The sequence below is a fragment of the Artemia franciscana genome, chromosome 12 (assembly GCF_032884065.1).
Source record: "Artemia franciscana chromosome 12, ASM3288406v1, whole genome shotgun sequence".
Classification (NCBI taxonomy): domain Eukaryota; kingdom Metazoa; phylum Arthropoda; class Branchiopoda; order Anostraca; family Artemiidae; genus Artemia; species Artemia franciscana.
The window spans coordinates 17,112,957-17,129,702 of NC_088874.1; the positions used below are offsets into that span (position 1 = coordinate 17,112,957).

At 35.3% G+C, this 16,746-nt stretch overlaps 1 protein-coding gene across 1 annotated transcript in view; it reads left to right on the plus strand.

The window, feature by feature from the left end:
• Positions 1–16,746, plus strand: part of LOC136033451 (RYamide receptor-like) — a 109,611-nt gene that overhangs the window by 39,929 nt on the left and 52,936 nt on the right. Inside the window, exon 3 of the mRNA XM_065714200.1 lies at positions 2,515–2,742. Within this exon, the coding sequence (XP_065570272.1) occupies positions 2,515–2,742 (228 nt within the window). The remainder of the gene's footprint in view (positions 1–2,514; positions 2,743–16,746) is intronic.

A 16,746-nucleotide genomic window follows, 5' to 3' on the forward strand; every position in this document is an offset into this window, starting at 1 on the left:
TTTGTTCAGCATAGTTAAAAAACCTGATAACTATGTCTTTGGGGATGACTTACTCCCCCAAAGTTCCCGGGGGAGGGGCTACAAGTCACAAACTTTGACCATTGTTTACATATAGAAATGGTTGTTGGAAACTGTAGGCTACAGACGTTTTCAGGGGGATTTTTCATTGGTAGGGGGAAGGAGTTTCGAGGGGAGGGGGTTATGTGGGATGATCTTTTCACGGAGAATTTATCATGGGGAAAGCAAAATTCCATGAAGGGCGCGCAGGATTTTCTAGTATTCTTTAAAGAAAAAACAATGAAAAAATAAATATGAATAAAGTTTTTCAACTGGATGTAAGGAGCAATATTAAAACTTAAAACCAGCAGAAATTATTACGCATATGAGGAGGTTCATATCCTCCTAAATGCCTCGCTCTTTACGCTTAAGCATTTTTTGTAATTTCAACTATTTATTCTACGATCTTTGTGATTCAAGGGTCGTTCTCAAAGAATTGGGATAAAATTTAAGCTTTAGTTTAAAGAGTGAGGTATTGACGAGGGGGCCAACACCCTCATATACGTAATAAAATATACAAAAATAGAAGCTCGTCACGTAAGTTAATTCGTAAGTCACGTAGGCTATATTTATTACTAATAAAAACGTTCGTAAAAAAATTAAAAGTTTTAGTTGCCTTTAAGTAACCGAAAAATTGGAGGGAAAACAAGCCTCCTACCCCACCACTTTTTCTCAGAATGGTTCGATCGAAACTATGAGAAAGCCATTTAGCCACAAAAAATTAATATGCAAATTTTGCTTTAATTAATCAAGTGTGGAGAGCCAAAATCAAAACGTGTATTGATTCAAAAACGTTCAGAAATAAAATGAATAAACAATTTTTTTCAACTGAAAGTAAGGGAGCGATATTAAAACTTAAGACGAACAGAAATTACTCCGTATATGAAAGGAGCTATTCCCTCCTAAACGCCCCGCTCTTTACGCTAAGGTTTTTTATTGTTTTAAAAGGTAGAGTTGTGAGAAAGGGTCAAACTTTAGTGTAAGGTCCGGGGAGTTTAGGAGGAAACGGCCCCTTTCATATACGGAGTATTTTCTCTTTGTTTTAAGTTTTAATATCGCTCCTTACTTTCAGTTGCAAAAACTTTTATTTCATTTTATTGCATATAGAGGCCTGACACCTCCGCAATATAATTCTCTGATATGCTGATTTGGTGGCGTTTTCCCCTTTAAGATCATATACTTTTTGGGGTTTTTGTTCCCGTGTTTTTCTTAAAATTCGGGCAAATTTCTTCAGACTCTCAGCTTTTGATGGGTAGTATTAAACCTAATGAATTTTATACATTTGGAATCAGCAATTGATTTGGAATCAGTTGTTACCAAAAATTTCTATTTTTAGATTTGCGATTACTATTGGCCCGAGTTTTCTTTACTTACAGTTCGGTTAGGTTAAAATACATAGGAGGTGGAAAACAGTTAGCCGTGTAAATGTGATCTAAATAGTATAGGCTCTGGGCTAAAGTTGTAATCCGGTTTCTAGAAAAATACAATATTTCAGCCAAAGAAATGCTTAAACGAACGTTGTTTGTTTTTGTATGCCTAAGATAAAAAAATTACTCAAAATTAACCATCTTTTTACATCATACCCTGTAACACCACTTTGTTTTAACTAGATGTTTTACTTTTCAACACAAATTGTTGCGTTCCACCACACGCCACCCCCTATGCCAACTCCTGCCGCTCCACGACACACAACCTCTCGATAATAGTTTGAAAGCTATCAGGCGTTCAAGTGGGTAACAATGGTGATATTCATCTAAACGAAAAAGATACATAGTTACTTGTCTAAATTAGATAATTATTATAAGCTACAGATAAAAATAGATAAATAACAATATAAGATGGTTAAACTATGTATATTTAGCAGTTTCCAGAGCCACACTTGTGCTTATATAAGCTTCTAACAGACAAAATATTTATATAATCTCACTTTTGTTTTCTATTACCAAAGTTATTTTGTTTGCAAAATAACCTAATGACCTGTCATAATCGTACATTATGAACTTTCATATTGACACGGGATCATTTTTTATTGACACGGGATCATCTGAATTATAGCAATGAATTTTATTCATCCTTTTCAAAGACCCTCGTCTGCTTCTAAAAGAGGCGATAGCCTTTCCAGCGTTATTAATGGCTACTTTTTCCTCTGTTGTATTTTCCTCTTGTGTCCAAAATCAGGATGCCTTGCTTGCAAAGATATGGGCTTTTCAGAATTCCAGTTAAAACTTACTTGGTGAGACGGAGAATACATTTTTATATATTATTAATATACATTATACATTGTATCTTATTAATACAATATATATATATATATATATATATATATATATATATATATATATATATATATATATATATATATATATATATATATATATATATTTTATATACAATATAAATACAATATTTGTAAATTAAATTGAGCAGAACCGGTGATATGTGTTCTTACTTTTTTAGGCAAACCAAAATTACCAACTTCAATGGATTGCAGCATCTCTGCAGAAGCACGCGTCTCTCACCTCCCCAGTTACCCTGATACCTATAATCCCACCGCTTTGGATAATACAGAGTCTTGGTCCAAGGTCGGGCAATTAGTCCTTCTTTCTACTTTATCGACTATTGGTTCGGTTGGAAATATCTTTCTAATTAGTACGGTTTTAATGAAGAAACCCTTAAAAAGAAGAGGTAAGCATTGATATAATCCTTTCTATTGAAGAGGATCGAACAAAGATTTAAAACTATTAAGAAGTAAAGTTGAAGCAGGATTAAACTAAAAATATTCTCTTTCTTGTAAGAAAGATAAATACGTCATGTTGGATGTTAAGAACAAACTATCGGATCTATTATGCTGTTATGGTTGACTCCTGATGTGGAGTTGCGTCCTTCATCTCCAGTCTACACGATCAATAATCAGTGTTCAATTTTTATCAATAATAATTGCGTCCTTCATCTCCAGTCTACACGATCAATAATCAGTGTTCAATTCGATCACTAATCAGTTAGCTCAATTTTAATTCAGCTAAAAAAATTACTTTTTTTTTATTTAATCTTTTTAGAAGCTTCAGGCTGGTGACCAAAAAATTTATAGGGTACAATCATATCGTTATTTAGGAGTTTTTCTTGATCCCCTTTTGTCATTTCATAATCATATTGAGTATTTAAGATTAAAACTTGCTCATAATATTGGGTCGATGTATCGTGTTAGGATTGGTCAATTTTATACGGAAAATCTTGTTTAAGAATGATATGCTAGGCAATATTTTTTCGAGGGGAGAGACAATTAATCCTACCCTCTTCCCCCTATCACTGCAATTTCTGTTTGCATGCCTGTTTACCTTATTTCTGTCATAGAATGGATGATTGACTATCTATCAACAAGTGAAATTTTATACAATTCTTAAAAGGGTTATGTCTTTTTGCCTATCACTGAGACCATTTGTCTTCGTTTTACTCCAATCAGCCATGGCTCTCAAACTTTCCATCACTTCCATTGGACCTCTTTCAATGTTCTACGGTCATCAGTTTTGTGTGAATAGCCATCAGGATCTTATCTTCAGGGGATTTAGGAAGGAGGAAGTGGACATAGTCCTTCAGCCACCCAAGACTATATCCCAATGCTTAATTTCATAATTAAAATGTTATAATATTTTCATTTTTCTGTTAGATTTTATCCAGTGGTCCTTGGGCCTAGAATATGTCGTCTGTATAAAAAAATGAAGGTACTGAAGCCCCTAAAATCAGTTTAGATCCAACTTTTTAGTGATTTAAATTTCAACTAGGTTCAACATTCTCACCGTCCTAGTGTAGTTCACTGATAAACTTCTCATGTCAAGTTATTTGGTTGCATAATTTTGGGTGTTTTTCTCGAAAATGTCTTTTAAAGAACACTCTTGGGTATTTTAATAAGATCTTGAGTTCAAAAGTGTACAATTCTTCGCTTAACAAGCCTTTCTTTGTTCGAAGATGTGTTTACAAAGTCGTATATTTAAGACAAACAAGTCTTCATAGATTAGGGTCCTTACCCCTGGGGCTCTACTGGTCTCTGCACCTTTAATGACATATTTTTTTATGCTTTTTGTTCTTTTTTATTACAATAGTTACCTTGAAGTTTCAATGCTACACCATTTTTGGCAGTAACTGTTCATGGAGATGAAAATGACACAGAAAGCTGCCCAACTAAACTCCTTTCCATTTTGCCTCTTAATAAGGATACTAGGGCTGCTGGCGATTTTCATTTTAATGAGCCCATTCCCAGAATCTAATGACCACTGGCTCAAGTGATTACTAAAATCACTACTACAAACAGATTACTGTAGCACCAAACCGCCTTAGGCGAACGCGCGCATCACTTACAACAGCACATCACTTACAGCTACGCGCGCCCCTCCTATATCCCACTGTGTTCAAAGACCCCCCTCTTTAAACCCTCTTAAGAAGCTCCCAATGCAATTATATCTTTCCTTACGACGTCCTCCCAGCCAATTCAGGGACGACCTGTTTTTGGTTTGACCCTAGAAGTTGGCTGACAAGGTCAATCTTTGGCAATCTCTCATCCTTCATCCAAAGAATATGTCTAAGCAATTTCGTCCTTTCTCTCAATGTAGACCTAGAAAGTGGAATTGAACCTAAAGCTTACTATTTGAGATAGCGTTAGTCAGTTAGGTACCCAAAACAATCCGTCGGCAATTTTTCTGGAAAACATCTAGCAACTCCTCCTTCGACTTTCGGAGCACCCACACTTCAGAACCATTCTTGACCACTGTCAACACTTTAGCTTTCAATATCCTAATCTTGGTTTGAAGTCTTATGTTCCTATCTTTCCAAGCTTTTATCAACTGTGAAAAAAGAAAATACCATAGTCCTTGTCTATCCTAGTTTCAACATCTTAGCTGCACCCACCATCTTTTCTAATAATAGCCTACTACTTAGGTAAGTGAAACTGTCCGTTTGATCGATATTCTCGTTACCAAACATCACCCCTTAACCTTCACTTATTCCTAGTCTTAGCGACTTATTCTTCTTGACATTAATTTTCGAACCTATTATTGTACCCCAAACTCGTACAACCTCTAAAAATTCATTCTTTTAGCTAAAATGTTCATCTAGGATGCTTAAATCATCAGCATAATATAATGCTAGAAAAATTTTACTTCCCCATCTGAATCCATATTCTCCCATTACCTTTGCTGTTCTCCTTAGGACAGATGAATCCGTCCATCGAAATGGTCCGCATAAATGGGGATAGAACGCAACCTTGCTTAACTCTTGATTTAATACGAAACAAGCTACTAGCCTCAGTCTCTATTTTAACCATAGCAACGTTATTCTTGATTGTTATTATTAGTAATTTTTAACTGCGATTACCCGTGGTGAAAAAACAACAACACATACATTTTGCCTTTCTATAATTCGGGCCTTGGAAATTCTTATACGGAACTCTTATGCGTTCACAATTTGATGATAAAAATATTCTTCAAGATCAGGCGGATTTTGGGGTCCCCTTCTTTTTTAGAAATAATGTATGTTTTTTATGCTAATACTTGTTCGAGGTGATAAAACTAAAAATTTGGAATAAATCATTTTTATGTATGTATTGTTAGGAAGTTTCAGTTATTAATGGGAGGGCTGTTCTTTACTTACAGTTCGTTACCATGAACTGTTTAAAAAGGTTTTTAGATGTCACAATTCTGCAAGAGAGCAAAAATTAAATCTTAGATAATAAATTAATTTCAATATAATTTGAAATTAAAAACTATAATGGAATGAAGATGCTACCTTTTGGTATTTCATTCATAAATTTAAGTGAGGTGGACTAAAAACTTCTACCCCAACAGAAATGCTTCTGAAAATAAAACCAGCGGATAAAGACCCTCTAGACAAATCTTAAGGAAAACACAATTAGTGTTAAATATGACCAGGGTTATAACCCATTTGGTTTTGTGAAGGACTTGGTGTGCGAAATACCCATGCAAACTTTCAAGCAATATTTGAAAAGTATAGAAACTATATAAAAAATTAACTTTTACAGCTGTGCTACTATCGACATTTACAAAGCTTTTGATTCTATCCATCACTGGAAGGCAACGCTTTCTCTTCTTAGAGGCAGAGTTAACCCATTTGTACGTGTCTGCCTAAAGAACATGAATCAGAAGCTCTTAAGCCAAACGCAAAAGTTGTCCTCTGTGATGTTTTCGTCGCTTCGTTTTCTTTTCTTTTTAGTTTTTCTTTGGTTTTTCGTACGTTAAGTATAGCCAGTGTGATCTCGGAATCTATTTAAATCCAGACATGTTTACAAGAGGCTTTTAGTATTTCCTGTCTCATAAGTCGTGGTGTTAATCAAGGTACTGTCCTAAGTCCTGTACTTTTTGTTAACGCAGTCAGAGTTGTCCTTCGGCAGACACCACAAAACACAACTGAGGCATGTATCGATGGAAGTGACTTGTCATATGCTGACTAATCTTCTCTTAGATGGTAATTCAAAAGCCTTCCAGAAAACAGTTAGTATAGTTTACTCCAGACTGAATGGAAACTTTTTATCGGTCCCTTGTTCTAAAACCGAGGTTTTCCTTTTTGAACCGTTGACCAATATGATACAATTCATTCTATCAAATTGGCACAACATTGATACAAACACTAATACAGTTCTAGCTGGTGCCGCTACGATTTTATCTTCCAGTTCCCTTAGGTACTTAGGCCTACCATTTGGAACATCAATTGGAGCCACAAGACACCGTATGATTGATACAAACCAAGAATACTCTACGAGTATCTTGCCTGGATAAAGGGTCAATTGGATAATAAACGCCTAGTCGAGTGTAATAGACATTTTTCGCAAAGCATATTTTATTTTTATACAGACGTGTGGATATCCTTCTCCGCCTCCAATAAAAAGAAAATTCGATCGTTGTTCTGTGAGTTCCGCGACTTTTAATTCGGTCGTCGTTGCAGGTGGTTTTATGGCACCTGGTATTAACAAAGCGACATATAGCAATCGCAAATTCTGTCGGTCTGTCTGTCGGTCTATCTGTCGGTCTGTCGGTCCCGGTTTTGCTACTTTAGGCACTTCCAGGTAAGCTAGGACGATGAAATTTGGCAGCCATGTCAGCGACCGAACCAGATTAAATTAGAAATATTCGTTTTCCCGATTTGACCATCTGGGGGGGGGGGTGTTAATTCGGAAAAAATAGAAAAAAATGAAGTATTTTGTACTTACGAACGGTTGATCAGGTCTTAATGAAATTTGATGTTTGGAAGGATATCGTGTCTCAGAGGTATTATTTCAAATTCCGACCGGACCCGGTGACTTTGGGGGGGGGGGAGTTGGGACGGGGAAACCTAAAATCTTGGAAAACACTTAGAGTGAAGGGATCAGGATGAAATTTGGTGGGAAAAATAAACACATGTCCTAGATACATGATGGACCTAACTGGAACGGATCCGCTCTCTTTGGGGTAGTGCGGGGAGGGAGGGGTCAATTCTGAAAAAATTAGAAAAAATGAGGTATTTTTAACTTACGAACGGGTGATCGGATCTCAACGAAATTTCATATTTAGAAGGATAGCGTGTCTCAAAGCTCTTATTTTAAATCCCGACCGGATCTGATGACACTGGGGGAATTTGGGGGGAACCTAAAATTATGGAAAACGCTAATATTGGAGGGATCGGGATGAAAATTGGTGAAAAAATAAAAAGAGTTATAGATACGTGATTGACATAATTGGAACGGATCCGCTCTATTACGGGGGGGGGGGTTAATTCTACAAAATTAGAGAAAATTACGTATTTTTAACTTACGAAGGAATGATTGGATCTTGATGAAACTTCATATTTAGAAAGATGTCGTAACTCAGATCTCTTATTTTAAATCTCAACTGGATCCAGCTTCCTTGAGGGGGGTCAGTTGAGCGGGTTACCGAAAATATTAGAAAGTAATTAAAGAGGAGAGATCAGGATGAAACTGGTTTAGAAGAATAAAAACCTGTCTAAGATATGTGACTGACATAACCGGGCCGGATCTGCCCTCTTTGGTGGAGTTGGGGGGGGGGGGTAATTTGGAAAAATGAGGTATTTCTAACTTACGAACGGGACACCAGATCTTAATGAAATTTGATATTTAGAAGGATATTGTGCTTTAAAGCTCTAATTTTAAGCTCCGACCAGATCCTGTGACATTGGGCGAAAACCGGAATTCTTGGAAAACATGAGAATTGGGGTATTTTTATATTACGAATAGGTGATCGGATCTTAATGAAACTTGATATATATAGAAGGATATTATGTCTCAGATGCTCCATTTTCGACTCGAATTAAATTCGGAGACATAGGGGGTTGGAGGAGGGAAACAGAAATCTTGGAAAACGCTTAGAGTGGAGAGATCGGGATGAAACTTGATGGGAAGAATAAGCAAAAGTTCTAGATACGTGATTGACATAATTGGAACGGATCCGTTCTCTTTGGAGGAGCTGGGGGGTGTTAATTTGGAAAAATTAGAAAAATTGAGGATTTTTAACTTAAGAAAGGGTGACCGAATCTTATTGAAATTTTATATTTAGAAGGAATTCATATCTCAGAGCTCTTATTTCAAATCCCGACCAGATCTGTTGACATTGGGGGGAGTTGGAAGGGAAAACGCTTGGAGTGGAGGAATCGGGATGAAGCTTGGTGGATAGAATAAGCAAATGTCCTTGATACGTGATTGACGTAACCGTACTGTATTCGCTCTCTTTGGGGGATTTAGGGGGAGGGATTCAGTGATTTGGCCAGTTTGGTGCTTCTGGACGTGCTAGGACGATGAAAATTGGTAGGCGTGTCAGGGAGCTGCACAAATTGACTTGATAAAGTCGTTTTCTCAAATTCGACCATCTGGGGGGGGCTAAAGGGAGAGGAAAAATTAGAAAAAAATTAGGTATTTAAAACTTACGAGTGGGTGATCGGATCTTAATTAATTTTGATATTTAGAAGGACATCATGACTCAGAGCTCTTATTGTAAATCCTGAGCGGCATTAAGCCTCTGATTTTCCTTTTAAATCAATCTATTGATTCTTAGAATTTTTAGAGCTCATACCAAATGAGCTCTTGGCTCTTAGTTCTTTTTGCCTCGTCACAAGTGCCATATGAGCTCTTAGCTCTTGTTTTTTCAGAATCCTATAACAGTTACGTTTCCCGATTGTGTGCTGTTTTAGAGGGCTATCAGTTCATTCAATGCTCTCGTCAGAGTAAGACGCATTTAAGACCTCTGTGTGAATTTATGTGAAAATATTATTTCAAGAACTTTTGGATACTCATTCAATGCTGAAAACATTATTTCAAGAACTGTTGGATATTTAGTAATACGTATTAATATTTGGATATTAGTACAATATTAATGTACAATGGGACGTAAAAGGGAAACTCCGAAACGAGAAGGTATGAATATTTCATTAGACACCTCAGATGATAGCTCTAGCTCGAAACCAGAAATATCAATACTAGATGCAGATTTTAAGCAAATTCTTGAAATCGTAAAAGAAAATGGTAATAAATTAGACAACTTATGCAATCAATTAGGTACGCTTACTTCAAGGGTCGATGATCTGGATAAAGAACATTCGCTTCTTAAAAATAAGATGGTTAATAGTGAATTGAAAATTGAAAAATTGAAAATGATACGTCCTGCCTCAATTTGCAATTAAAAACTTGTACTGATGAATTAACAAAGTTAAAAAGAAAAAATGAAGATTCAATGTGTCGGATTGTGAAATTGGAAGCCGCCAAGTTAGAAAATAATACCATCGTGTGGAATGCAGTTTGTGAGGATATTGATAAAGCTAAAGCTTTATTCACAGAAGCTGTTCGCCATGTACTAGAATTGCCTGAAGTAAATTTTACAATATCGCAATATAAAGGAAATCGTAATTTTTTAAAGGTGACACTAAATAAAAAAGGCGACAAGTTTTCTATTATAAAAATGCCAGCAAGCTTAAGGACAAGACATTTCATGGAAATAATCGCAACTTGTTTATTAGTGATGATGTGCCAGCCGAAATTCGTAAAATACGCAGGCTGATTTTGGCGAAACGGGATAAATTGCGGAAGATTCCTAGATATGAGGCATGAATATCAAAGGGGATTCAGACAAAGTTGTTTGTGAAAAGACCTGACGGCTTAATTACAAAATATTCATTTAGTGACAGCATATCAGAGTTTGACAACTTTCCGAACGCCCGAGGACATGTACATCATAGTTTTCCAAGTGATGTTTCAGTGAAATAAAATCATATCGTCTAATAGTAAAGCGCCCTGTTAGTATGTTTTAAAATATACAAGTAGGAAGCGTTTAATCATGTTTTGTCTCGTTTTTTTTTGTTTTTTTATTTATCTTCTCACTAATTTCTGTTGCTCTATATATTTATTACTATTCTTTCTCTTTAGTTATCTTTTTTTTACTGTTTGTTTTGAAGCACATAGAGGTCTTTATGAATAGCGGTAGAATATTGAAAGAATTTGTCTTAGAATGAAGACATTTCTTTTTTCTTTTCTTAGTTGTTTCTATGTCTGTTGTCTTTTATTTTTGTTTGTTGGACGCATGGGTCGTGGTGAGGTTATTCTTGACATGATGGTAATATTTGATAATGGATAGAGATAGTGATGGAATTCCATCATCAAGGTTAAAAGAATTTGAGCGAGATTCTCTTTTGTTTCATTCAGTTTTCCAAAATATTGTAGCTAGTGATAATGAAGATATTAGGAGCGTTTTAGATATCCCAAAAAATCAATATTTATTTTTGAATGGATTGGCAAAGAAAAGCTCTAGAACAAGGAAGATATCGTTTTGGAATTGCCGGGGCTGGAGGACCGCAAGGGATACAATTGACACTTTTCTATCGACATCTGATGCGGACATATTCGGTTTATGCGAAACTTTTTTAGATGAATTTTCAATTGAAAGGATTCACGTTGATCAATTGTTTCATGTTCGGAGGGGTATGCAAAAGAAAGGCGGTCTTGGTGTTTTAAGTAAAAGTTGCATACCAGCCCGTGCAAGACTAGATTTTTTGCCAATGAATATTGAAATATTATTTGAATTGTGTTGTTGAATGTTTTTTCCAAATAATGAGAAGATTCTAATCGCAGTTATTTACCGTAGTCCGTCAGCTAGTCAGATAGAATTTAGGAGTTGTTTTGAAAAATTCTTGGATAAATTAGCTAGTCTTAATACTTCTTTTCTAGTTATGGGAGATTTTAATATTGACTTAATGAACCTTGTTTATGCTAATCAGAATAGACTGGATAGTAACACTTTGAGGTTTTTAGAATGTCCACTATCTCATGGATTATATCATGTATGTCTTGTACCATCCAGAATAACTGATACGTCATATTCACTAATTGATAATATTTTTTCGCCTGAAAGTGCTGTTAGTACATATGTCATTCCTGATGATTCATCTGATCACTGCATACTAATGGATGATTTTTCGCTATATTTCCCATATAATGAAAAGAAGTCAACAAAGCGAAGAGATTTTGGCGAAAAAAATTTGTTAAAATTAAAAGAAGCACTCGGTGACGTAAGGTGGAGTTCAGTAATTGATGAAATGGATCCAGATCAATCCTTAGATAACTTTTGTAATATATTGACTGAAAAGCTTGATAAATTTTGCCCGAATAGAAATCTGAAAGGAAAGAGGCATACACCAAGAAAACCATGGGTAAACGCATCGCTTTGGAGGTCTATTAATGAAAAAAATCGTTTATATAAAATTAAAACGAAGTATCCCACTGAAATAAATATAATACGCTTTAAAAACTATAAGAATCGGTTAGTAAGGATTCTTAGAGAAAATGAAAGAGTGTATTATGAAAATTCATCTAAAAGTTCTGATTCTCCTCGAAAAACTTGGAATTTAATTAAGGATAAAATTGGAAAAAATAAAAAGTTATCATATACTGAGGTATTAATTAATATAAATGGGTTAGAAGTTAGAGAACCGCAAGATGTTGCTAATGTGTTTAGTGATTATTTTGCTGGTGTTGGTCAAGCAATTGTTTCAGCAGGAACAGACTTGTCCCCTTACAGGTCGCATAAAATATATTTACCCCCCAATGAATGTACGAGTATATTTCTGGCCCCTGTTAGTTTTGCGGAATTTCATAAGATTACCAGAAATATAAAAAACGGTAATTCAGTGGGATATGATGAATTATCAACAAATTTGTTAAAGAGTATTGCCGGAGTTATTTTTGAACCACTTGTCCACATTTTCAATTTGAGTATCAATTCAGGTATATTTCCTAGTAGATGGAAAATTGCCCGAGTAATTCCGTTGTATAAACAAGGCGATAAATCTGATGTAAGTAATTATCGTCCAATTGCAATTTCATCGCCATTATCTAAAGTGTTTGAAAAAAAAAATTAAGAAAGGATTTCTAGCTATTTAAATAAAATAAATTTCTTTACCAAATATCAATTTGGGTTTAGGACAAACCGTTCGACAGAACACGCAGTTGCAGATCTTTCATTAGAAATAAATGATTGTTTAGATGATGATTTCCATGTGGCTACTGTTTTCTATGATATAAAAAAAGCATTTGACACTTTAAATCATGAAATTCTTCTTAACAAAATGATAAATTCCGGCATAAGAGGGAAAGGATTACAAATTATTAAATCATACCTGTGCGGGCACAAAATCACAGTAGATGTCGGTGGAAAAATGACTAATTTAAAAAGTCTTATTGATATTGGTGTCCCCTAAGGCTCAGTATTAGGTCCACTTATATTTTTGATTTATAATAATGATCTTCCGTGAGGTTTGCATGAGAATATTAGCCATGCAATTCTATTTACAGATGATACAGCTATAACAGTTAAAGCTAGGGATTCATCTACATTGATCGAAAATCTGACTATAAGTGTTACCTTAGTAAATCGACGGTTTGTTTCCAATAATCTGGTACCAAATTTTACAAAAACTAATTTTATGGTTTTTGGTCGTTCAAAACGTGCCACTCGAGACATTTCTTGTTAGGAGCTTCAGGCTGGTGACCAAAAAATTTATAGGGTCCAATCATATCGTTATTTAGGAGTTTTTCTTGATCCCCTTTTGTCATTTCATAATCATATTGAGTATTTAAGATTAAAAATTGCTCATAATATTGGGTCGATGTATGGTGTGAAAAATATTTTTCCTTTTACTATTTTAAAAATAATTTACCAGTCTTTAATTACTTCTTATTTGGATTACTGCTCAGTTGTATATCTTAACACATTTTGGAAGCATATAAAACCCTTACAGGTACTACAAAATAGGGCAATAAGAATACTTGGAAATTTCTTACATTGACCTTCAAAATCTGAGAATGTTTCGGAAACTAAACATTATTCCTCTTCTTAAATTTTTTAGATTTAAATGATATACGAGTATTAAATACTTTCATATGGCATTTTCAAATCCAAAAATCTAAAAATTATTTTTATGACAAATCTCTGTTAATTTTACTTCCTCGTTCGGATTGTCGGAGTTCTGGGATGTACCGAATTCCTTTTTTAAGTTCTGAAAGGTCAAGGTTTTCGATTAGGTACCAAATACCCTTAATTGCTAACAATTATAAGCTGAATGATAAAATTCTGTTTGATCCATCCTAAAAATCTCAACTAAATTTAAAAAAGTAAATATTAAAGATTGTTTGCTAAATTTTTGATTATTCACCATTGATGATGGAAAACTAAATTAAATTATTTGATCTTCTTATTTGTGTGTTTTGTTTTTGTGTCCCTTTGTCTGGGATGGCCTCCCACGTGCCTCCTCCCCGATATTTATCCTTTACTTATCCTTGTTACTTCTCTTTTATAAATTCTTTTTCTATTTTGTTCGTCTTTTGCCGTGTTAATTGGAATCATTATTACGATGAGATGTTGATGTTTTTCTATATTTTTGCACTGTCCCAGCCTTACGAGCTCTGCTCTCTGTTGGTTCATAATACTGTTTTTGTATTTTTTAAGTTGAATAAGAATAAGTTGAAGTTGAAGTTGAAGTTTCTTCCTACGTTTTTGTTATGCAAGAGAGTAAAATTAAATTTTTGTTTTTTAAAAAAAATAGAAAGCTATTCGCTGCACTGGTATGGAAACTTAATTTTATTTATCGTAACCTTGAAATCAATCCTAAGAATATATCGTCGTGAACTCTAATAAGAAAGCCCAAATAACCTTTCATAATTTTAGATGATTGGAAAATGAAATTTTAATCTTTATTGTGAGAATTATGTTTAAAAATTTAAATTGAGGAAAAGCTATAAAAATTGCAGTATTTAGCTATTAGAGTGAACCAGGTTTTGAGGTAAGGTACTGAACCATCTTTTCTCCATTCTATTTTGCTTCCTGCATTGCTGCTTAATCCTGTTTCCTGAAAAATTACTAGTTGATAAGAAAAAAGCGGACATTGGTGATTTACAAGGCTTTTAATCTTTAAAACTCTATGCGCCCTTTCCCTTTAAATAAGATGAAATGCTTTTAGCTTAAAAAAAAAGTTACTTTAGGGTTCATTTGGGTGAATTTCTTTAATTATTCCGAGGTATGCTATTGGCAAGTTTAGGATTTTTTCTTTGATTCTAACTCTTTATGTTTTCATCAAAATGTTTTTAATTCCTCCAATATCTGGCAACGTTGTTCAGCTGCCTTGTCGTTCAAGCTCACATAGACGCCAAACGTTGATATATCAGCGACTAAACTATCAACCATTAAATATAGTTGTTCTATTAACAATTAAATAAAAAATTAGGTTTTTTAATCGAAAATAAGGAGCTACATTAATACTTAAAACGAACAGAAATTTCTCCGTTTATGAAAGGGGCTTTTCCTCCTCAACGCCCCGCTCTTTACGCTAAAGTTTGACTTTTTCTCTTAACTCTACTTTTTAAAACAGTCGGTTACTATTGAGCCGGGTCGCTCCTTACTTCAGTTCGTTACCACGAACTGTTTGATATGGCTGTTCTTCCATTATCAATTACCTATATTTTTTTCACTCTTAAATGGTTTTAGGAGAGCACTTTTCAATATTTAGGGCAGAGAATGGGTGAAGAAACAGCAGACATAAACTTTGGGAAAGTTTTTATTCATTTTAGCTTTTAACGTCATCCTTTAATTTCACATGGATAACAAGAGCTAACAGCTCATATGGCACTTGTGACAAGGCCGGAAGAGCCAAGAGCCAAGAGCTCATATGGTATGAACTCTAGCAAAATTCTAAGAATCAAAAGATCGATTTAAAAAGAAAATCAGAGGCTTAAGGCCGGTCGGGATTTAAAATAAATGCTCTAAGTCATGTGATCCTTCTAAATATTAAAATTCATTTAGATCCGATCACCCACTCGTAAGTTATAAATACCTCATTTTTTCTAATTTCTCCTCTCCCTTCAGCCCCTCAGATAGTCGAGTCGGGGAAAACGACTTTATCAAGTCAATTTGTGCAGCTCCCTGACACGTCTACCAATTTTCATCGTCCTAGCATGTCCAGAAGCACTGAGCCCCGCCCCCGAACTCCCCAAAGAGAGTGGATCCAGTACGGTTACGTCAGTAACGTATCTATGATATTCGCTTATTCTACCCACCAAGTTTCATCCCAATTTTTTCCACTCTGAGCGTTTTCCAAGATTTCTGGTTTCCCCCTCCAACTCTCCCCAAAGTCAACAGATCTGTTCGGGATTTGAAATAAGAGCTTTGAGACATGGATTCCTTCTAAATATCAAATTTCATTCAAATCCAGTCATCCGTTCTTAAGTTAAAAATACCTCAATTTTTCTAATTTGTCCAAACTAACAACCCAAGGTTCCCCAAAGAGAACGGATCCATTCCCATTATGTCAATCATGTATCTATAGCTTGTGCTTATTCTTCCCATCAAGTTTCATCCCGATCTCTCCACTCTAAGCCTTTTCCAAGATATCCGGTTTCCAAATTTTCTGTTACCCCCTCCAACCCCCTATGGCCCTGGATCGGATTCAAATTAAAAATGGAGCATCTGAGACATAAGATCCTTCTATATATCAAGTTTCATTAAGATCCGATCACCTATTCGTAAGATAAAGATACCTCAATTTTCACGTTTTCAAAGAATTCCGGTTTCCCCTTCCAACTCCCTCCAGTGTCACTGGATCTGGTCGGGATTTAAAATGAGAGGTCTAAAGCATATACTTCTTCTCAATATCAAATTTCATAAATATCTGATCACCCGTTCGTAAGTTAGAAATACCTCATTTTTTTCTAATTTTTCCGTATTACTCCCCCCCCCCCAACTTCACCAAAGAGAGCAGATCTGGTCCAGTTATTTCAGTCACGTATCTTGGACTTGTGCTTATTCTTCCCATCAAGTTTCATCCTGATCTCTCCGCTTTAAGCGTTTTCCCAAATTTCCAGTCCCCTCCCCCCCATGACACTGGATCCGGTCGGGATTCAAAATGAGAGATCTTAACGAGGTCCTTCTAAATATTCAATTTCATGTAGATCCGATCACTCTTTCGTAAGATAAAAAACCTCATTTTTTCCAATTTTTCAGAATTAACCCCCCAACTCCCCCAAAGAGAGCGGATCCGTTCCGGTTAAGTCAATCACGTACCTAGGACTTGTGCTTGTTTTCCCCACCAAGCTTCATCCCGATCCCTCCACTCTAAGCGTTTTCCAAATTTTATGTTCCTATCCCCAACTCCCCCTCC